We start from the raw sequence: 24,171 nt of genomic DNA, 5'->3' as shown, positions 1-24,171 counted from the left end.
ATACATGCGAATCATTCTTGCATGCATTGGTCTGGATTTACATCCAGGCCGAAATTCCCGAACTCTTGACAGCGCTGCTCATAGAAGGGGGGATCAACTATGCAAGTTCCTTCTAAGGTGGACAAAACCGATGACAATGGGGAACGATATCCCTTCATAATATCTACACTACGAAGAAAAACGAAAGAACAATCTGACTGGACCAAATATGAAGATGCCATTGACCCTGTTCGACTGGAATACATCGTGACAAAGACCATGAGTCTGGCAAAGACATACAAGTGTACAGTTACTGCATGGAATAGATATGGAGAAAGCATCAGGGATGAACGTAATGTAAGACTGTAAATACTACAAACAGACAAGGCGGTATATAACAGTGGTATGTACATATGGCTTTGGTATTAGTACCAGATCGATATTCCGGTGAGATTAAGTTATTGCGTGTTAAGAAATCTCAGTACGAGGTGATAATTGAGTTTGTCACGGTTATTTCAGCCTGTACTATGGTGTCCTAAGTGTCCCTGATGGTGATAAGAATTGAATCAAAGTAAATATGAGTGCCTGAATGACATAATTTCGGAATTGATGGCGAAAACCTGTAGTCATTCGCTTTTATATGGATAATCAACAATCCGCGATGCGCGTGCATTTAATGAGTTTACATCAATATTCAATATTTTAAATACGCTATTAATAATTATGGCGACGCGACATTACAAACAAATCAATTTTATGACATGTTATGACAAAATGATGCATTTGTGCTTATGAGAATATCTTAAATGAAAATATGCATATATATGTCTTTATTTTCAAAAGCACGGGCGATACATTAAATGCCGCAAGATCTTTTAAAAATACAATGTTCTTCTCTTTTAATCTCATTTAAAGAATTGTTTTGTTTCTTAGGTAAATCCTTTAATAGCTGTACGGAGGGAGATTCGAGATATTGTAAGTACGGACAATAATGAAAACCAAACAACCGTGTATTTAAATTATTTATTTGTACTTATTTTTCATTCATTTTTCTCACAACAGTCACAATTGTACTTGGAGTCATTATCACAATTATCGTTCTCTCTCTTGGTTGCAATTCATTTCAATTTATTTGGTCAAGAAGGAAAGAGAAATTAAATTGTAAGTGCGCGTTAATTAAATTTCAAGTGCGCGTTAGTGTTGAAACAAATAATGTTCTTTACAATTTAAGCTAAAAATTACTTAATTAATCAATTAACTTTGTTTATGAAGAATTACACTTGATAGAAATTAAGCTAATAAGCTCGTGGTCCTCTTTCAACGTCTCTAATTAATTAGGGGCGGGACCACCATTAACGTAGTCATCATCCGAGCCAGGTTAAGCTCTAACCATTTGGAGATGTAATTACAAAGGCATCACCTCAGACCTAAGACCCTGAGTTATGTTAAGTCCCTGGGTTTGAAACCATAAGCTATTAATCTTAGTTTTTTTCGTTTTGTTTTTTGTTTGTTTGTTTTGTTTTTTTCATTCTCATTTGGCGTTTTTGCTTCATTTCGTCTTCTTCTTTTTCTTCCTCTCTATTTTCTCACTCGCTATATGTTTTTGGTTATTAACATTACATTTTGCTGTCATTTCAGGTAGAACTAGAAACAAAACCAACCCAACCAGAGGTAAACGACACTTAGTTGCATGCAAATATATATAACTCACTTTGTAAAATATATATGTATTGTAGTATTGTTCCTTTATTGGTGTATTTTCAGAACAACTACCAACAAAGCTGCCAACGAGGAGATCTACGATGTGAGTGATGATAATTTTATATGGTTATCAACTGCGTGAATTGTTTCTCAAAATTGTAAAACCTTTTTTTTTTTTTTTTACATTTATATAAGGACGAACTTGAGATGGACGAAAATGTGGTATCCGCTGTTACAACATCACTTCCACAGCCGCCTGCCAACACTGGACCAGAATATGAAACCATACCACTGCCAAATGAGATTGCAAGGCCTCATAAAGTCTTGCACCCAATCATCCCCAACATTATGAGGGACCTAAATTTCCTAAATACATCTGAACAAGGTGTCCAAGGACCACTGTATGAGCCCCTTCGCGAAAGAATCAAGGAATCTATAACCCATTCTAATGACCAAGAGATCCACCCGTATCAACCCCTTTCTCTTGGGAACGAAACATCTTATTATCACTCCTTGCACACTAATAAAATGGAGACTGTCATATAATAAACTAGACAGAGAAACGATTTGCTCAAAGGCCGCCCATATATTTTTTGCCCAGCAAACCTATCCTATCCAAAGTATATTCCAAAACACTACAAATAAAATGAAGTTAAGGTATTTTAAAAATAAGTATTAATTGCCAATTCATTGCTTACACGTCAACGTAATTTAGTGTGATTGTCGAAGAACAGGAATTCACACCTTTAATAATACAATCAATTTAACTTTATTTGTTGCCCCCATTATTTCGATGCATAATGTATCAGTTCAATGGGCGAACCTGCGTGTACTTTATTCCTATGAATAAACCGGCGTGTAAATATTTTTTTATGGATAACTCGGTATTTCATAGTAGGAAAGTCTTAGTGCCCATCATTTCACTGGATAACTTGGTATTCCACTGGGCAATTCGAAGTGCGCATCATTTCTTTGGATAAACCTGCGTGCGCATTATTGTTATCGATAACTTAGCATTTCTAATGGCAGGTCTGCATGTGCATGATTTTTATGGATAATTCCGCATACTGGGCAACTATGGGTATGCATTATTTTTCATGGATAGCTCGGTGCGCGCATCATGTTAATTGATGACTTGGTATGCGCATGATTTCTATTTATGACCCAATATCTATCTATCTATCGATGGATACCCTGATATTTCTATGGGCAACTCTGTGTGCACATGATTTTTAAAGACAACCCAGTATGCACGTCCTTCACATGGATGACTTATATATCGCCTCATTTATATGGGTATTTTTTCATCATTCGTGAAGATCCGGCCCGGTATTTTTACGGAATACCCGATGAGTACATCCTTCCCATGAATGATTCAGTGTGTGCAATATTCCTATGGATTACTCGGTGTTCACAACGTTCACATTGATAACCTGCTGTGCACATTATTTCTGATCTATGAGTAACCCGGTATTTTGGTGGGCAAGCCGATGTACGAACCCTTCCCATAAACGACAATTTGCGCACATTTATAGTGACCTTATGCGCAACCGAATATTAGTGAATAAACTGATTATTTCCTTAAATATTTTAATATCCATATTTCAATATCATATTTGTTTGCCACAAAGCCACAAATTTTCAAAGCAAGCGAAAGGTTTTTAGCCTACGTACTAGTAATGTTTGCGTTACCAGTAGCTAATCTGCATAAAGTGATAAGACAAAAAGGTCAATCACGCATAGCCAATGATCGACATATAAATACGTTCTCGCTCTGAAGCAACATAACTTGCTATTTGTAACATATTGCTGTTTTTTATTTTTATTACGTTTATCTTGAAATTTGTCCAGATGCGAAGTATTTTAATTACTAGACTGCCCATTCTTTGTGTTCTGTTTTCGTTTCCTCTGGTGGGTAAGTTAATCATGCTACCAATTTTTACATGAGTATAGCTGGTTCTTAATATTACTCTAATTTTGTAATTAAAATAACGAACGTACATTCACGTTTCCCTTTTTAAAGTCAAATTCCATTAAAAACAACCCACATATAACAGAGGCATATAATTAACTGACTTACTAAATGCATGTAACAATCTAATGATCGAGCTAGAAGTAAAGTTTAAATTGAAATAGCGTCACGGTATAGCGGAAGTTTATGCATGAGGAGCTCAGCAAACAAGTCATTTTCTCGTCTTTCCCTATTTGATTCGCCTCTTCCATTTCTTATCCTTTTTGGGGTCGTGTATTTTCTTTTATATTTGAATCTGAAGATAAATTTCGGCTAGCAAGTACTTCACTTACGAAAAAATATATATATATCGCGCAAGCTTTACTTTCAGAAAAGAAATAATTGGCGAACACACACAAAATGCAAGGGTCAATCCCAATATGATTCTTAATCTTTTTCGTCTTTTTTAGAAAGTGACATAAGAAGCCCAAGCCCTATGATACGAAATGTTGGTCAAGATGCTTTCTTCATGTGGAACTCAACCAATGGACATCGCATGTTTGAAGCGAGTTGGGGACTGTTATACGATGGACTTGTTAAACCACAGTTCATCTACGTAGACAGATCAAATAATGTTGTGCTTAGCACGGATTTGGACAGAAATGCTTTACGTTACAAAGGAAGAGTTCATTGGTTTGGTGATATCAATTCAGGACACGTTTGGTTCAAACTAACGAATGTTACTCTCAACGATACCAATCAGTATGTTGCAGGGATTGTGGAAGAAGGGAAACCAAACACCATATATTCGGCACAATTAACTACCGCAGGTATGGATTGCTTCTATAACTCTTATTGCATGTCGGGGGATTATAATGAATAAATAGTTAAATAAGTTGCTTCTGAAAAAAAACAAAAACCAAAACAAACAAACAATTAAACCATTTTAGAAAAATCAGCTGGTTGAGCATTAATCTAATTGTCAGTTAAATCATCCATTGCTATGCTATTCTTCATCAGTTACTCCCCAGTTTGTTCAACAACCTCCTCTAGATAGGGGTATAGAAGAAGGTCAGGATCTAGTTATAAAATGTACTGCTGTTGGTCCACCGACACCTAAAATCACGTGGGTACAGATAGAAAGTCAAGTCAGCATGAGTACGGGAATGGGAAGTGCTACACTGAGGATAGCAAACATTAGAAGAGATCAGAATGGGACGTATGAGTGTCAGGCGAGGAACAACCCAATTGAGAGACTGGCCACTGCACAAACTGTTGTGACTGTTTATTGTAAGTTAAACATAAGCAGCTTATGTTTGTTGTTTTATAGTTGTCACTGTTGCAGCTGCTGCTTCTGTTCCGGATGTTGTTCCTTTTGTTGTAATGAAGGTGAAACGTGATGGATTGTGATTTTGTTCATGGTGTACATTTTGCGTGGTTTTATATTCATTTTATTATTTGACATGTTTATTATCAGTCAAACCAACTGTTAATGAGTCTCATTCGACTTCAAAATCAAAATCATGGAATGGCAACAGTATTCATCTCAGATGTTTTGCAACTGGTTTACCTGCATCACGGATATCATGGTACAAACCAACAAATCAACAGATCACTACAGGTGTCATCATTGTACCCGGGGGTAGTGAGGTGACAGTACTGACAGCTACTGACCAAGGGGAGTATGGACAGTACAAGTGTCGAGCAACAAACATCCTGGGAAGTGATGAACACATCATCAATGTTACTCAACTGTGTAAGTCTATTCAGAAAGCAATCGTGAAAGTTAGTATGTACTATTCTTGTGCAATTTCAATTTTATAATATGCCAAGTCGAGCCGTTTCAGTATATTTCTAACAATATGGGATTTCCTACAGTTCCCCCAGGTCCTGCTTCTTTAACGTTCACCGATGTCGAAGCATCATCCATCAATGTTACATGGTACAAACCTGCTGATGATGGTGGACTCGTTGTCACTGGTTACTTACTGGAAGTAAGTACCAAGCCCCCAGTGATCACAGTGAATACCCATACTGTTATAACAGGGCTGAAAGCAAACACACAATACACGGTCAAAGTGTATGCCAAGAATATTGTTGGATATGGAGTGGAGTCTTCCAAAGTTATCAGAACACAGAAAACAGATTTGTGTGTTTGTGTTGTATATTACTGCAGGCCCTATGGGCTTATGCAATGATATTACTTTACATAAATATTGGGTACACAATGTATTATTCATTGAATAAGGTATTGCGCACACTAAAAGCTAATAGGGTAAACGGACAGATAATTTTATCTGATTCTGAATTATCATACATAATAATTCAACATCAATTGTTATCATATATAGAATAATCCATCAGTATTAATTTAGCGCCTGCACAATCCAACGATTGCGATTCGGTTTCAATTCCAACTTGGTGAGTTTGTGTTGAAAAGCTGGTACAGTGAAACCAGGATGTGTTTTATCATCCTTTGTTAAATATAAGGTTCAGTCATCTTTTTTAATACGTTCTTGTAAGGTAAGCCAGCAATGCCAAAGTTGATGACAGCTCTGCTGAAAGCTACAGAATCGAAACTCTTAGTATTTTTGAAGTGGAAAGAACCAGATGACAATGGTGGCAACATAACAAGATACACAATCTACATGAAGGAAGTCGTAAAGAAAGCTAATTGGATAAAATATGATGACGTCACTGATTCAAAGCGGCTTGAGTATACGTATATAATAACAAAGAACATAGTTTGTGGGAAAACATATATGTTCATGATAACTGCATGGAACAAATATGGAGAAAGTGCGAGGGATGAAGGAAGTGCCAAGACTATAAATACCACAGCAGACAAAGCAGCTTCTTTATGTGGTTCGTATGAGGAATAGATCATTTAATGATTAAAATCATATCTAATGATAAATGTCCTTCGAATTTGATAAAATAATGTAATCTTATTGAGCCTAGTTTGAAGGTAATAAGAATTCTGAGAACTTTTTCCAACTATAATCATTTTCCGTTCTCTCTTCTATTCTTGTATTAGCAACGAAGCACTTTCCAGAGGAAGGAACAAAATCCTGTAAGTATAAAACAGAAAGTGAGAAACACATATATAATAAAGAAACATAAGTGTCATTTAGCGTTTGAAATGAAACAAAACAACCAAAAACAAAAGAAAAAAGAAAAAAGAAAAAAGAAAAAAGAAACAAAAACAAAAACAAAAACAAAAACAACAAAACAACAACAACATCAAAACAAAACAAACAAACAAACAAAAGCAAAACAAATAAGGAACAGAAGGAAGAGAAGGAACATAAACAGAAACAAGGAACCATTAACGTTTTTTGCTGCATTGTGTACTTTGATATTCATTCCACTCTTTTCTAGCAGCTTCTACAGTCCTGGTAATCATTATTGCCATCCTTGTTCTCTCTCTTGGTTTTAACTTACTACAACTTTTATACCTAAAAAGAAGAGTTCAACTGAGCAGTAAGTTTACTTTGTAATTCTCGTTTATTGAACAGTAGCTGCATCTCTACATGTACAATTAATTTGATATATGAAGTAGCTATAACTTTTCAAAACATGGCGATGCAGCTGTATTCAAGATCCATTTTTCCAACGTATTTTTTTAGGTAGAAAAGAAAGCCAAGCCCAAAAGAGGTACCAAACCAAACGTTTCCAAATATATATATATTATTGTTTTTATAATTTAGATCATAACGGATGCAGGTTTGGGGATTTTGTTGTGTTTTCCCATACACAGTGTTGTTAAAAGAATCCTAATACACGCGTCCCCTTTATTACATTGTTCGCCTACATTACTCTCGAAGCCCTTTCATGCACTGGCGGAGCACAATTTCTTCAAATTTGCTAAGCCAAGGTTCTCTGCAAATTGCCAAAGTTTCCTTCCTTTCATTCTACAGCAAGTAGGTTGAATTTTTTAGACAGATTCTCTTTGTGACATTATAATTTTTTGGTCTTCCAACTGTTAGACATCACAACTTTTGAAATCGACCTTAGATATTCTGTTACTAAAATTTATCAAATCTTGCGGAAAGCTTCAAGTGGTCGTAAAACCTCTAACAAGAATAACAAGAATGGAACTGGAATTCCAACCTTCACGTACAAAACCGCCATTTTCCCTGGCAGAGAACATGGTGCAAGGCATAGCATTACATTGTTTCCGACGCGCAGTGCATTGTAGTTGACTAGGAGTCTTTAAACACATTTACTTTTTTTTCCATTCCAATTTAGCAAAACACTTAAGAAAACTTCTTCTAGAGAAAGCTATGAGGTACACCACATATTTTTGCTAAATTAGTCTGTAAATACAACCTTTTTAACATGATGAGTTGTAGCATTTTCCCCCTTTATTTCTATCATTTAGAACGACCTTGAGTTGGAAGGAAACACACCAGCAGCAGTTGTAACATCACTTGCACAACAGTCTGTACGAACTGGACCAGTATATGAAACCATCCAACTTTCAGTTGAAGATGTAAATCCTAACGGAGCCCACTCTTCTGAAGATACCGGTAATTATCAGGAACTCAATCTGATGCCAAACACTTCTATTCAAGGGACACATGGACCAGTGTACGAGCCCCTTGGCACAAGGTCTGTGGATTCCCGTATGCAGCACGATAATAATAATGAGCAACACCCGTATGAACCCCTGCATATTGGAAACCAAAGCACTACCTATCAATCCCTGCAGACTAATAGTAGAGAGTCTGCCATATGATGACGAGCTGGAAAACAGTCAGGCGACTGTCAGGCCGTGAATGTCAAAATTTCTTCTGCTCCAATTTAAGATTTGAATAAGTATACTGCTAATGCTTAATCATTTGTAAATTAATGAAAAGTGCAACAGTTAAAAAAAAAACAAAAAAACATAAAACGAGAACTGCAATGCATTTTTGATAGATATGAAATTGATGACAATAATTACCAGTAATTTCTCATGACATCATGGGAGTGTTTTTAGAAGGTCTTAATTAATCATTCTAACTAAATGGCGGCAGTTTTTTTTTTTTTTTTTTTCCCCCGGGATTTTACCATTTCAATTTGACGGATTTGGGTAGACGGAAATAGTTTACTCATTAATTAGAAACGTTTCACTTTTCTATCTATTCTATTAAAAGTCAAAAAAAAAAAAAAAAAAAAAAAAAACCGGAAAAAAAAAAGAAACAAGAGGGAGTAGGTACAATGTTTTGGTCACCCATCCAAGTGCTAACCCTCCCATCTTGAAAGACAACGATTTATCCACTGGACCACGGTTCAAGGTCAGTTAGCATAACAATAGCCGCGAAAACAATGCACCGAATAGACTAGACTTTTTAACATTGTATTTTCAGTGCGTGGCAGAGATGCAAGGGATTAGTCGATATGGTCTGGGGGCCGGCTAGTCTCTCCCCTGATGCTTTGGCTAGAACATTTTCTTGCGTAATTCGTGCACCCAAGGGCAGAAGGATTTAATCGCCGTCAGGTCCGAAGTCCATACGCCGCCTCAGCTCTGCGGATGTCTCGGGGGTATGGCACAGTGGAATCGAGTTTTTGAATTTCTTTTGGTGGGTTCGAATCCCATCTTATCCACATTTTTTTACATATACATATACATATTTTATCTTTTTTTTTTTTTTTTTTTTGTTTGTTAGATTTAAATATTAAACAAGCTATAGGCCACAGAAAAACAAACGAGGAAGCCACAAAATCATTCATTCATTCACATTCATTTTAAAGTCTTTTTTATGATTGTAATCTCCAAAACATTTTTTTAATGACCAGCCGATGGAAGGCTTATCCCCAACACATTTCATTTGAAAAAAGCTGTCACTTTGCATCACTATTAGTGCCATCATGCATAAATACTGAAGGAAATTTTCAATAAACAAATAAAATAGCTTTAGCTGTAACAGAATATTTCACTTTGGTATTATATTGTATCAGTGCGGTGGTACCTATGAAAATGCTGATCAATATCGTATATATATATATATTTAAAAAATAAATAAAAGAAATCAAAAGAAATAAATATGAAGAAGAGAATGGAAAATATGGCATTAACTCAAAGCATTGCTATTCTGCGTTACTTTTGTTCATTCTTTCAATCGCATCACCATGTTTGCGTTACTGACTATTAATCTATATAAAGTGCTAAAGTATGAAAGGTCAGCCACAGCCGAGTAATTATCAAAGATAAATAATTTATCGCTGTGAAGCAACACGACTTGCTGCTAACTGCATATTGTGAATGTTGCTAGAATTATCATGGTTATCATTCAAATGAAAATCACTGATTTTCATGCTCTTTATATTGCGGTTATTTTATTGCTTTTATTTCCTCATGTAGGTAAGTAATTTTTAATCTCTGCGATCGATTTCCTGCGAATCAAAATATCACAACCTGTAGTTGAATTAACACTCAGATATAATTAAGCTTTACGTTTCTTCCATTGATTTTTTGTCAGTTTCGATTAGATATTTAAAACATAGTGAACTAGTCATGCAAATTAAGAATGTGGCAACTTTGTTTAGTTAGAGTCCAGTACTCAAAATTGTTTAAATACTAACTAGCTTTGAGCAACATCTTTATTGGAAAATGCTTTTGGCAAATTTGGGATACCTGTGCTTCTATTTCATGTGACGTGAGCTTGATTTAATATCTTCGCATTACTTAAACCAAGTTTCGAATTTGCGTAATTGTGTGACTAATCTGAATCTGCTAGTAATAGCTAACTCGCTCCTGGCCTATTTCTATAGTTTTTCTGCTTGCTTCTCAATATCGCTGATTAAAGAAGAAAATAGAAAGACAAAGAGGTTCTACCTGCTCGAGTGCCAGTAAGAGCTTTATTATAGACCCTAAATCTGTTCAGCAATAATATTTATTGTTTGATTTTCAAGCAAAAATATATGATATAGCTGATAATCTATTGAAAAAAAGGGGAAAAAGAGTGGGGATTTTGTTATGTCAGTGTGTAAAACTCGCGGAAATTAGCAGACATTTTAGAAGATAAAAAAAGTGTTTGGAGAAATACGAATTGTACATTTTACATAAATAAATAAACTGCTAGAACAATGTAAATTACTAATAAAAGGTATTTTTTTAAAGGAAATGCATTTTCGGGCTTTAATTCGGGATGAAAATAGAAACGAATGAGAAAATAGGGACCAGAATCTTCAAACACTTGTCGATTTCAGTCACGCTATATGTCGAAAATGCCCAATGTTCACGGCCTCCGTATATAAACACAAAATACAATAACCCAAACTGATTTTTGGATATGTTCTAGAAGAACATCTAATTAGTTCATGACGTGAGTTTCATTGAGAAAAAAAGTTGCGCACTTGATTATTTTTTTTTGGCGTAGCAAGGGTCAGATCTATGAGTGAATACCACTCAATTTAAAATATCATCTGACCGCTTTCAATAAATAGCTAAAACCATTTTTTTATACCCAATCAAGTCTCAAACATCTCTTCTATCAATTTATAAACATATAGTTTTCATATCTTTTTCCTATTCTGTATGCGCTAGTTTTTTTCTGGACCGGTTTGATTCAACTGAAAATTTGCATTCTTTTGAGATCGCCGCTAGGCCAACAGTTTTTCTCGGATTTCTCAGAGTTTTAGCGGTTTTTTGAAAAACTAACTACACCACGTTTGTTTACTCGGTAATACTTTCCAGCAAACCAAAAAGGAGCAAAATCGAAATTTTGACTGTGACCGCGAATTCTCGATTTTGCTCGATATTCGTGGACATCTGCTCTTAAGAAAAGGTTGAAATTAGAAAGAAGAAAAAATAAATAAACAATAAATGCGTGATATGGTAGGGGGGGTGGGGGTGGGGGGCTAATTTAGTTTCTTCAGTCAACTCAACGGGGAAAAAATATTAAAAAAACATCGTTTTTTCCTGCTGAAGGGGGGGGGGGATTCAGTTTCCCTTTGCCCCCCTACCGGATCCGCCCTTGTGACGTTTCATACTTCACACAACCAAAATCCCTTTCGGTAGATTTTTTGTTAGATAAAATTTCACAACTGTGTTGGTATCCTCAAAGGATTTTTACATTTTAATGTGAAAAGAGCTTTTTTAAAAAATGTGGTAGCTTAGGTATGGAACTCCATGAGGGGTCTATTGCAAAATCCACCAAGTTTTAATGTATAGGTCATATATCAAGTGCGCATGCTCTAATTTTTTTTTTTTTTTGTATCTATAGGCTCAAAGAACCGTACAGCGCAAATATGTATAAATGGTTTTTTTTTATTCTCCCATTTAACATTGGGAACCTATCACGTATAGTAAAGCACGGCATTCATGGAAAGCAGGTTTTTTATTTTATTTCATTATATTAGATTAAACTTAATGTATATTAGTTGATTATTTCAAACATTTTGTAAATCCTGATCTTTATACCGTGGTAAAATAAAGTTTTATCTATCTTATCTATCTATCTATCTATCTATCTATCTATCTATCTATCTATCTATCTATCTATCTATCTATCTATCTATCTATCTATCTGTCTGTCTGTCTGTCTGTCTGTCTGTCTGCCTGCCTGCCTGCCTGTCTGTCTGTTTGTCTGTCTGTTTGTCTGTCTGTCTGTCTGTTTGTCTGTCTGTCTGTCTGTCTGTCTGTCTGTCTGTCTGTCTCAGAATGTACTCGCCACATGGAATGGAAACAAAATAGGACAAAATTTGTTGTTTTTTTCTAAATCTTTTTTTCATTTTTAAAAATGTTTTATTGAATAGAAAGAAAAATAAAATAAACAACATCTATGACGCCTACATACCTAAAAAGAGGAATTTTATTTTTTTAAGAAACAAAATGGATTTTCACCTCTTCCTGTTAACCTAATTGTTATTGTTAAAACATGCTGCATTACAATTACAACTGTATAGGAAATACGACCGTTCGAGAATAATTAATGAACATTATTGATAAAATGGCACTGCCTTCACCTTCTACATTCGCCGTTTTCAAAAAGAAACTGGTTGCTTATTTAAATGGAAGGTATTTTGGCTCTGACCAAAAGTTCTTTTAGCGATTTGTCCTTCCTGTTAGACACTGTTGGAGGATCTGAATAAATCCTAGAACTGTTTTAATAGTTTTAGCAGTTAGCAATGCCGGTTTCGGATAGGTAATGACGTATCCTTCTTCAGTTGCTCTTAGTATGCTATAAAATGCGAACAAGTAGATTCGAACCGTAATGCGACGATGGTTCTAAAGAGACCCTTATATAGGTAATAAGATCACGTGTAATCATTGTCTAAATTGATTGTCCAATCAGAATGACGGATTTTGGATCCTTGATCCTGGCTTAATACCAAAAGTGCGTACCACAAGTGCTATTAAAGCATTTTCATCAAATCAAGTTGCATTTTTCCTTAATTCTTAGAGTATTAAGGTATTTCCTTTTAATATCACATCTACGAATACACAAAAGTATAATTTTAGGAAATACCCCTTACTACACACTCGTGGTCTTTAGCTACTTTCATCAAAGGCATGTGGTATTTTTTTATTAATTAGTTCTCGAACGGTGGTTAAAATACATCTACATAAAATACGAAATAAAATAATAAATAATAAGAAATTTTAGTTATCAAAAAATAAAAAAATTAATAATAAGAAATTTTAATTATCTAAAAATAATTTTGACTGTCTTCACCTTTTCTTTGGAAGCAAAAACCCTGGAAAATGAAATAAAATAAAATAATCTTTAAAGCTTGCAATTATATTGAAGTAGTAATAAATGAAATTAGTCAAATTCAAGTTGTAATAAACATCGATAAGTATATTATTTTTTAATATTAAGTGCGGCCTTTACCTAAATTTAAAAGTGCCACATCACCAGTGCAATATCCATTAATATCATGTAACCCTTAATGTGCCTTAGTATGTTCGACGAGTTCGGTTCGGGTGGTGCTTAAAAGAGAAATAGTTAGGTTAATCAAAAGTTAAATAGAGTACAGAAATAAAAATAATAAGTTTGAGTTCCCTTATGGAGAAAAACAACAATTTTTAAAACAAAAGTGCTTTTTAGCATCCCCCTCCATCTCTCTTTCTCTTTATTTACTACGGTGTTTCAGGTTCATGAACATGCTGTTAAATATCTGTGACGGTAAATGTAAGACAATGAAGGCTAAAAACAAGATGAGCCGTATACGAGTGTTTCAGCCAAACGCAAAAACAAGCCAAATCGAACGAAAAAAGAAACAACAAATAAATAATGTAAGGAATTGTTTTCTACTACTCATCTAAGCGAAACCTATTTTAATTATCATTTATATCCATTGATTACTCTATAATTCTGTACATAAAATCAAGATGAGCCGCATTTGAGTGTTTCAGCAAAACGCAAAAATAAGACAAATCGAACGAAAAAAGAAGCAGCAAATTAAAATAAATAAATAATGTAAGGAAATGTTTTCTTCTTCTTCTTCTACCACCTAATCCTAAATTTGTAACATACTAAAGGTTGCTTGTACTAGAATACGCCATCGGCTTCATTAAAAGCATCCTTATCTTATTTTGACTTTTTGTTGTGGCATTAACAAAGTTTATTTTCGCTCGTGACAAAACAAATAAACTCTAAACTCTAAACCTTCAGCTTATGTATAACATTCTACTCGAATGGTTAGCTCATCTTAGCTCATTTTTCTAGCAGCAGACAAAGGTGAATTCAAATTTTGAGTTATCAATATATCTTTCAAAAACCATATACAATTATATCCTACTACCAAAGCTGCCTCATAACATTATCTCCACTCAAATAAAATGTGTGATCGATCTGTACGTAATATTGACAGTCCATTTCAGAGCAATTATTCAATGCTATTTTTTTTCAGGAATACAGAGAGTAAACATAAGAGTATAAATATGAATGTGCAGAGTAATAACTGGTATTTAAAAAAAAAAATTATATTCCTGCAAGTTAAACGTTATAAATTCAAATGCTGCTATATATTAATATAACGTGATTACTTATTATTGAACTTACTTGTAATGTTCGAAAATGTAGTTGTTTTAGTTGTTGGTGCTCCTATATCAATAATAAAAGAAATAAAATAAGGTACACATTTATAATGTGCGTTTATTCAGACTGTTGATTCCTTATTATACACAGCCGAGTGATGTCATTGACATGCGACGTACTTTGGTGATAATTAGCTCTCTCTTTCTCTCTCTCTCTCTTTCTCTCTCTCTCCTTTCTACCGTATAGTCGCGATTGACTCCAGCCTGCCAAAAAAGGTTTAACAATCTATTGTTAAATTATTTATGCAAAACTAACAAAATTAAGAAACTGATGCAAAAACACTATTTTAGGAAAGGTATCTGGAATAAATTAAAGAAGAGTAAAATATTATAAAGGTACAAATTAAGGACTAAGATAAAAAAAGAAGAAAGTTATGCACATTAAAATGATATAAGATGACAATATTAAGAATTAATCATTTAGAAAAAGAACTTTTTAAACAAGACAACTATAGGTATTTTAAATACGCTTGCATGTAGTGCTGAAATGAATATTATGAACTAATTACGATTTTGAGACGACAATAGCACGAAACATTGACGGCTAGTGGGGAGTTCGCGACTCCGCCCAATACCGAATATATTTTCTTCCAACGCCGTCAATATTTCGTGCTATTGTCGTTTCAAAATCGTAATTAGTTTTGTATCGCGATTCTAAAGAATTTAACATACGAAAAAGAAAAAAAAACTGATGACCGATTTTCTTTGATCACAAGCGAAATTCTCCTTACGAGCGCGCGCTATGGCGCAAGCAACAAGCGTAAAAATTTGACGCGCTCTCTTCAAGCTCAAGCTCAAGCCTTCCTTTTCGTCGCGCTTTAGCCAATGAGAACCCTTAAGTTTGAAACGACAATACCATGAAATATTGTCGTCTTAAAAATATAAGAGACTATTGAGAGTGAATCGCGATGCTATAATATATGCATATTATAACTGTATATCGGTATTCTAGAATTTTATGTATGCTGAAGCTATCAAAGCCTTACGTGTAATGTTCGGAGCAGCAGCTGTAGTTTCTGGGGTTGGAGAAGGCTCTTCTGTTGTCTTTTCTGTCGAGGGAAAACGTAATAATTAAAACAATATCGCGCGGGATCCTTGTAGTTTTTTCCAGTTGTCTGGGCGTAAATCAAGATGGGGGACTTTTTTTTTTTTTTTTTTTTCGTTTCTTTATATCTGCAAGTTTTGATTCATATTTTCGACATATGTGTACTTGAATATATACGAGATATTGAGTTACGGGAAAAATGGCTGCTCTTCACGAAAGTGGTCAGCGGTATACCCATGAGCACTGTAAGAATGTGCAGCATAATTTTATTTTTTGAGTTTCAGTTATTCTGTTTGCCTCATTTGTTGTTGTAGTGGTAGTGGTATGACCAAATAGTGATTGGTTGCTTTGTTGACATGAAGGTTGGTTTATAATTGGTTGGTTGGTTGATAAGGTGGAACAGAGAGAATATGTAAGTAAATAATTCTATAACTTTGATAACTTAAGGAAAAATGGAAGAATGATGAATAACAAAAATACCAAGTGCTTAAACCTTATGCTATATTCAGGATCGACTTACGATTGTCTTTAATCATTAAAGATTTGCGAGATCTGCTTGATTTGTATGAATTAATTCCTCAATAATAAGTCGATTCAGTGTGTGTTAAAAGCTGTCTAGGTTCGTCTATAAATAGCTAACCTGGTTTCCTATTAACATTTCGTGGTTAGATAAGGTCACTACTTGGGGCTAGGTTTTAATTAAAAAAGACAGCGTTGGATTAGTTTGTGACTAAGAATATGGTAAATAATTATTGACATTCAAAAAGCCATCTGATATCGATGGCCCGGCGCGCCCATAACCATCTGTAGTATAATAAACTATCTATCAATTATTTTTTAAGAACAAAGTTATGAATATGTCTAACAATATAACCAACATATCGTATTGTTGTCGAAATACTACAAAGACTATATTTTGCTTCATAACATTGAACCCAGACGTTGTTGTGAAGTCAGTGATCATCCAGGTGAGTGTAGTCTTAAGGAAGACTTGAACTAGAGAAAGTCTTTGAAATGACTTAGTCCAGCTCAGGTTGTCCAAAGGTCAGTCACCACTAACAATATTCTTTCTTGCCAAAAGAAGAGTATTAAGCACACTACCAAGCAGTTTATTGATCAAAAACTGGTGAAACAAGTAAAGTGCATCAGCTATCTAGGTGTATTTATAGACTCTCATCTTTCTTGGAAAAATCATATTCAACATATTGTCATGAAATTAAAGCGTACTATCGGTATACTATGCAAAATTCGCCATTATAACCATTATCACCTATAACCATACTCAAACAACTTTATCATACTTTAATTTATCCCCACTTGACTTATACTGTTATAACATGGGGAAACACCTACCCATTTAGTCTTACACCTCTTATTACACTTCAAAAGAAAGTCTTAAGAACAATGACCTTTTCTGACTTCAGAGCTCCTTCAAGTCCACTTTTTCAATCTCTGGGAATACTTAAACTCAAAGATATAATTTATTTGAATAATTGTATATTTATGTATCATTTTCACTCAAACACTCTGCCATCAGTTTTTCATGACTTCTTCATACCATTAAGTAAAATACATACCTACAGAACACGGTTAGCTTCAAAAGACTCTTTCTATATTTCCAAAATAAGAACTAATTATGGCAAATTTAATATCCGTTACGTCGGTGCCATTACTTGGAACAAGTTCAAAGATGAATTAAAAATAACTAAACGTTCAAGTTTTAAAAAACTAATAATAAATCCAATTTTAAAAACTTACTAGTTACTCTGATGCACTTTACTTTTCGCCCATGTTTTCTTCCTTCTTTTCTTTTATAGTTTTCTCTTTCTTTATTGTTATTATTATTTTTACTCCAATCTAATCACATTTGTTTTTGGATTTTCCTATTTCTATACTTATTCTTGTAACAATTATCAAACAGTACCAAAAGACCAATTTGCTACCTAACTTGATTAGCACTGCTATTTTTAGGTAGAAAGTGGTTCCTCGAATTTTTATTGTAATCATCAAAATATTTAACAATTAATTTGTAAAATAGAGGGCACAAATAAAGTTCTATTCTATTCTACTCCATTCTATTCTATTCCATCCCATCCCATCCCATCCCATCCCATCCCATCCCATCCCATCCCATCCCATCCCATCCCATCCCATCCCATCCCATCCCATCCCATCCCATCCTATCCTATCCTATCCTATCCTATCCTATCCTATCCTACTATTCAACACTCACCCTGACGATAACACTTCACAACAAATGTGCATAATATATATATCGTATTATTTTTCCTAAAAGAGAATACGGTCTATGTGGATTAGGGAATTAGAAGTTGGGAATCAGAAGTTTATATGAAATAAATAAGTTATGTTACTCCCATTAAAGTGCATGGCTTACCTTTCTCCTTCTCTGCAACAATTAGGCGCACAGGATATGGTAGAACTATAGATACATTGTCACTGATGCTTGCAATGTATTCTTTAGCATCATTGACAGTAAGGTTCTTCAACACGAACCATGCACGACCTATTGTCAAGTTTCCAATAAATTCTACTCTCTTTTTCAATGCCGCATCAATATCTTCGTTAAGGTGCACTTTTCCATTATATCCATTAACACTGATAAACTGAGGATCGGGGATGGTGCCCTTTCTTATTCCCCAGCTGGCAGAAAGGATTTCTTTTTGATCCATCGTATTCCACATAAACAAGGCATCTTCTCCAATGGAACATCTGATATGTGTTGGACCCTTTATGGAGTATACTTTGTCAAACAAGAAGAAAATTATAAGGCATTAATATATATGTTTGCTATTATATGGTATTATAAAAAAATTCAGATAGTACGAGTGCTGTGATTGGCCGAGAGCCGTGTTTGCATTGCCCTGTGCAAACACAGTTCCCGGACACAACTCGAAACCAAAAAAAAATTACTTCTTTTCTCCGACTTCCATATATGGGCCGTAGGAATCCTACGAATCCTACGCGTGACGTCACTCTCCTACAAAGCACGCAAGTGGAGCGGACGCTCAGTCTAGCTATAACTGATCGGTAGAGTCTTGTCAGTTTTCTGTCAGCTTGGTAGTTTACAACGGCGTTTTCACGTTTTCGATCTGTAAGATACCCAGGAAAATGGCTTCAAACGAAAGAATTGTAAGTGTTATGCCAATGAGAAGCGAGAGAGTGATGTAGGACAACGGAAAACTCACAGAATAATAATAGTTAAAGTCAATTCACGTATTAGACGGTAAACTCCGTTCAACATAATTTACAGTTCAAATCTTGACGTTAAAAATCTTACCTTAACAGTAATATATTCATTTTAAACGATAGGCCGGTGACACGTAAAGCAAAGAAAACACTGCTCTTATTTTCAGTCTAACAACTAGCATATACGCTGTATATTAAATCAGTCATAGTTTGGAGATGAGCTTACTGATCTGGAGTTTGTATTTATTCTGTTCAATATTTAGGACTATGCTTCGGATGAATCTGAACACCAAAATGGCGAGAGTGGGGTAAGTGTCTGTGCAAAGCATTTCTGTATTTTTGTCAAACCCTTAACTAATTGCTATTCTTTGTTTACAGCATTCTGAACCTGATTCAAGTAGTTTAGATGAGTACTCTAGTAGTGGCAGCGAAAACGAGGTACTTTGAAGACTAGTTCTATAATATTATTGATTCATATATATATAATTACATTTTTACTTTTTATCTTGTGCATATCTTTATTACTTTTCTTGACTTTCTTGAAGAAGGGCGAATGGCCGAAACATACATGTTTTTAGGAACAGTCAGAATTTGCCTGTTTTCTCTTTTTATTTACATATATATACATAAAGCCATTTGCAAAAATTATGGCCGCTTCCAATATAAATACAAGTATATCAAAAGCATATCAAAAATTATGGGATAGCCTCCCTGATATTTTTGTCAAGTTGTCTATCACTAGGGCTTTCTGAAAAAAACATTGAGAAAGATATCCAGCCCTGACTGATATACTTTCGATATACTCGTATTTATATTTGAAACGGCCATAGTTTTTGCAAATGGCTATATATATATATATATAATATGTGTGTGTGGGAGAAAGTAGGGAGTTAGCTAGAAAAATACTTGCCCTAGTGCACAGGGGTGGTAGATTAGTAATAATGACCTTCAAACTCAACATAAACATTATAGACGACTTTTTCATAGGGTGTTTTGAACAAGAGATATTGCTTTCTGTAGACTTAGAAGAGCAAAACAAATTGTGAATATAAAAGCAATTTTTGACATGAACAAATGGGCATACCAAATGATTTTGTCCTGTATACTTGGGAGTTATTTGGAAATTCACCCTGATCCTTACCAAGTTCATATCTAAGTACCCCCTTCCTTCATGGAAGCCGATGGCAAGCTTATTTATTTATTTTTGATATAAGAATTTTTGTTGTAATACATATATCTGTATTTCAATTTCTTTGATGATCTATAGGTTTGTTCGCAGAGATTTTTGCTTTATCTTTAAGCTGCTTTATATTAATGCTTATTTTGTGTGAGGAATATGCAAGGCATGCACCCACATCCCTGTTCACCCAACTTCATCTGTTTTATTGACTTGACTCATTCAATTAGGGAGAATGTAAAAATTTTGTAAGTTGCCAAAGAAAGGGGTACAATCAGCTAATTCTATTTAGCATACAGTTCATCGATGCTTGTTCCACTTGTATCGCTGCCAATATGTGAATTTTTTAGACCGTTTATATTTGCATAACGCAACAGGCTCATTAGAACAAATGATAACAAATACAATATTATTGTAAGAGCAAAAAAGTAAAATGTGCCTTACCCTAAGAATAAATTTTGAAGGACTTAAAATCTTTTTGACCTCAGGAGTTGTATTAAGGATTTAAATTTTTAGATTTTGTGATATTTTCAAGCAAAAATCCCATTTAAATTTTTTTTAAATTTTATAATTTATACAAATTAATTACACATAATTTTAGAAAGTTTCAGTGCAATCTTAACAATCATAATATGGAGCAAACTGAATGATGCAAAAAATTTGCACTCACTGTTTTGAAAAATTTTTTTTTTGGTAACTTAAAAAGCATTGAAATGAGAATTTGACAATTTATTTAAAATAAAAGAGGTCAAACTTTCAGTTTCATTGTAACATATTTAAAATATAATTACATTTGAATATTGACATTGAGACATACATATACATTATTCTCATCAAAAGAACCAGTTGCAAATTTAAAAATTATCCTGTACTTTATGTTTTTGATGTTTGGTTTTCCCCTTCTTTTTTATTTAGGATGCAGAATTCACAGACGCATTGAAGAGTATTTCAAATAGTGAAGAGATAAGAGTGATCTTCAATGAAGATAAAACCCCATCAGTGGTGTCTTTAGTTGATGATTTCAAAAAGATTGCATCTTCTTTAAGGGGTGAAGTCATTGGAAACCGCTGTCCACCTCCACCGTTGCTGCCGTCGTCATCATCATCAACTAGTGACATAGAAATTCTGAATTCATTGTCATCTATATCATCACGTCTAGACCAGTTCACTTCACATCTTCCAACTAATTTACCAGATCACACCAGCTATGACTCTGCTTGTAACGTTGCCCGCCAAATTTCATATTGGTCCTCTCTTTTTGTATCCATGTGTAATAGTAACTCATCGCCAACACCAGAATTAACACCTTCACCATCTTTTATTCCAACTACCAGTCACACTTCTCCACCATCTACAATACTTCCATCTAACACTTCTCAGCCACAGCAACCATCCTCCAGCATCATACTGACACCACCTTTTCTCCCTGGACCTTCTAATTCTCAGCCACGGCCACTGTCCTCAACTACTTTTACTAAGCCACCATTCTCCAGCATTGTACCACCACCACCATCACAACCTGTTCTGCCTGCCTCGTACGATACTCACCCACCATCCTCCAGCATTGTACCACCACCATTACAACCTGTTCTGCCTGCCTCGTACGATACTCACCCACCATCCTCCAGCGTTGTACCACCACCATCACAACCTGTTCTGTCTGCCTCGTACGATACTCACCCACCATCCTCCAGCGTTGTACCACCACCATCACAACCTGTTCTGCCTGCCTCGTATAATACCCAGCCACTGCCCTCAACTTCTTTTTCATATGACAATGCCACATACCACATGTATTTGACCTACCACAAAAACCACCAAACATTAAAAGAGTGGCTGGACAATCTCTTTATACCAAGGAATGTAAAAACTCTTGATGACGTCAAGGCTTTGTGGGAGGAAGGTTCTGGAGACTGCCCTCCCTTGTGTGAATGGACATCACAAATGAGATCACACAAGGGAGTGTATGGCAAACACACCTCCATATTTAATCAGAGAAAAAAGGTGTATATGGTATACAAAGACGCCAGTTTTAATGAGGATGAAATAAAGAGAACATATACCATAGATGAAGTTACTCCTGGAAAGCTATACAAGCATATTTATGGCAAAAAATAAATTGTTTATTATGATACTTGTATATTCATATTTACTATAAGTTTTGTGTTTGTCTTTTGATTGGACATTTTTTGTATGGGGTAAGATAGGATTTCGGGAAGTGTACCTTATTTAGAGATTTTCAAACCTTGTTATACAGTCTTATAGTTGCACTCGTATATATTAGCCTTTATTGGCACTGAAAAGCGCACGCTAGTATGATATCGTATTTTACACAAGAAAACTCCAATTCTGCAGAGCGGAAATTATTATCCCATGTTAATAGCACATATTGACATATTGCAATTTTCCAAACATACTTTCGTGTGAATGACTTTCCAAGCACAGCCTATATACTTCCATGTGAATCTCACATTTTGCGATAACTCAATCTGTGACTTTCCAAGCACAGCCTATATACTTCAATGTGAATGTCACATTTTGCGATAACTCAATCTGTGACTTTCCAAGCACAGCCTATATACTTCCATGTGAATGTCACGTTTTGCTATAACTCAATCTGTGACTTTCTAAGCACAGCCTATAGTACTTCCACGTGAATGTCACATTTTGCGATAAATCAATCTGTGACTTTCCAAGGACAGCCTATAGTACTTCCACGTGAATGTCATATTTTGCGATAACTCAATCTGTGACTTTCCAAGCACAGCCTCGTATTGAGTGATTTATATAAAGGACAATTGTATTATAAATCGCGGCGTAAAGGACTACATGTCAAGATAAAAAAGGGTGGAATCGTGTAATACATAGGGGATATTCATCTAAGTTTCTAGATAATTTTATTATGGTATAACTGAGGCACATGAGTCATGAATTTCTGAGGCAAATAATAAGGGTTTGTCATCAATCTCTGTGTATAATTCAAAGGTAATCATGAACGAACAAGAGGGTGGGTCAGTAAAGTTTGTTCAGATTTTTTCCTAGCCGACCACCCTTGGTAGAGACCAATTCCCTAATTCCACATATTGCAATACACTCGAATTGTGACTTATTAGTCGCGCTTTTTTTGAACATCCGGGATTGAAATTAGACTCTCTGCATGCAGACATTTGGTTAATTTGCCACTCCGAGCGGGCTGACAGGTAACGACAATTTGTCGTCCAACTACAAGATCGAATTTAGAATTTACCGAGTTGATTTATGCATCCTGAAGGTGGTGTTAGACTGGCCAACTTGCAACGCCGATTTTTCGCGCAATGCTCTTGCACTGCAACATTGTTGCTCCGAAAATCGTTGCCGTGCATGTAACATAGCGCCGAGGACGATTTTTCGCGCAGTATTTCACTCTGCAACAGGCCGGTTGCAGGTTTTTGATCTGGCTTCAAAAACTTGCAACGCAAGATGACTAATTTTCAGCAAATCGATGCATGTGTATCATGTGCAACATGTCCATGCGCCGATTTGACGCACATCAAAATGGCGCCGACTGTAGAAGAATTAAGTAAGTTTAAGAGAACAGCAACAGCAAAGATTGTCTAAAACCTAATGAAACGGATAAGATAAAACTTTTGGAGTTGATGAAAAATGATAAAATCAAGCCGTGAGTGAGTTGCCAGCGCGTGGACTGAATACTAAAGTAAAGGTTGCGCGAAAAGTTGTTCCCGTGTAACATGTTGAAAATAATCGATACAACTGGGGCAATAGCGTTCCGCGAAAAATTGGCGTTGTAAGTTGTCCCGTGTAACACCCGCCTTTAGGAAACTGAACCAGAGAGGAATCACTACACCGTGTCAGTGAACGAATACACTGTGCTAGTTTTTAAGATTAAACACAAAAGTGTGTATTACTCTCAATATAAAAAGGGCTGGAACCGTAACGTTCTGTCATTTGAGGTGAGGCAAATGCCACATTTTGCAATTGACTCAATCCGTGACTTTCACAACGTACTCTGAATGCGACATTTTGCAATTGACTCAATCCGTGACTTTCACAACGTACCATGAATGCCACATTTTGCGACA

At 35.2% G+C, this 24,171-nt stretch overlaps 3 protein-coding genes and 1 long non-coding RNA gene across 5 annotated transcripts in view; all 4 read left to right on the top strand.

The window, feature by feature from the left end:
* The window catches only part of LOC148913801 (immunoglobulin superfamily member 10-like), a gene marked incomplete in the record, with an annotated part of 199,017 nt that overhangs the window by 25,065 nt on the left and 149,781 nt on the right, over window positions 1-24,171 (top strand).
* Window positions 357-1,144, top strand: LOC148913818 (uncharacterized). The gene is made up of 3 exons (XR_016119041.1): window positions 357-382; window positions 913-954; window positions 1,042-1,144. It is a non-coding gene; the product is annotated as an uncharacterized LOC148913818 (long non-coding RNA).
* On the top strand, window positions 5,953-8,517 carry LOC148913817 (uncharacterized). 2 transcript variants are annotated; one of them, XM_089025878.1, is made up of 6 exons: window positions 5,953-6,496; window positions 6,669-6,704; window positions 7,016-7,114; window positions 7,261-7,288; window positions 7,883-7,922; window positions 8,016-8,517. In XM_089025878.1, the coding sequence occupies exons 1-6, from the start codon at window positions 6,166-6,168 to the stop codon at window positions 8,370-8,372; spliced, it is 891 nt and encodes a 296-aa protein (XP_088882004.1). In that variant the 5' UTR covers window positions 5,953-6,165; the 3' UTR covers window positions 8,373-8,517. The 2 variants fall into 2 exon arrangements, with proteins under 2 accessions (XP_088882004.1, XP_088882003.1); XM_089025877.1 differs by having other exon boundaries at window positions 5,955-6,496; window positions 7,013-7,114.
* On the top strand, window positions 18,662-22,224 carry LOC116290759 (uncharacterized). Its single transcript, XM_031697863.2, has 4 exons — window positions 18,662-18,858; window positions 19,179-19,223; window positions 19,294-19,353; window positions 21,008-22,224. The coding sequence occupies exons 1-4, from the start codon at window positions 18,838-18,840 to the stop codon at window positions 22,208-22,210; spliced, it is 1,329 nt and encodes a 442-aa protein (XP_031553723.2). The 5' UTR covers window positions 18,662-18,837; the 3' UTR covers window positions 22,211-22,224.

This window comes from Actinia tenebrosa, unplaced genomic scaffold (genome assembly GCF_029948245.1).
Source record: "Actinia tenebrosa isolate PJP-AT-01 unplaced genomic scaffold, QUT_ActTen_1.0 PGA_scaffold0__85_contigs__length_37466705, whole genome shotgun sequence".
Taxonomy (NCBI): domain Eukaryota; kingdom Metazoa; phylum Cnidaria; class Anthozoa; order Actiniaria; family Actiniidae; genus Actinia; species Actinia tenebrosa.
This window is presented reverse-complemented; position numbering and strand designations above follow the sequence as displayed.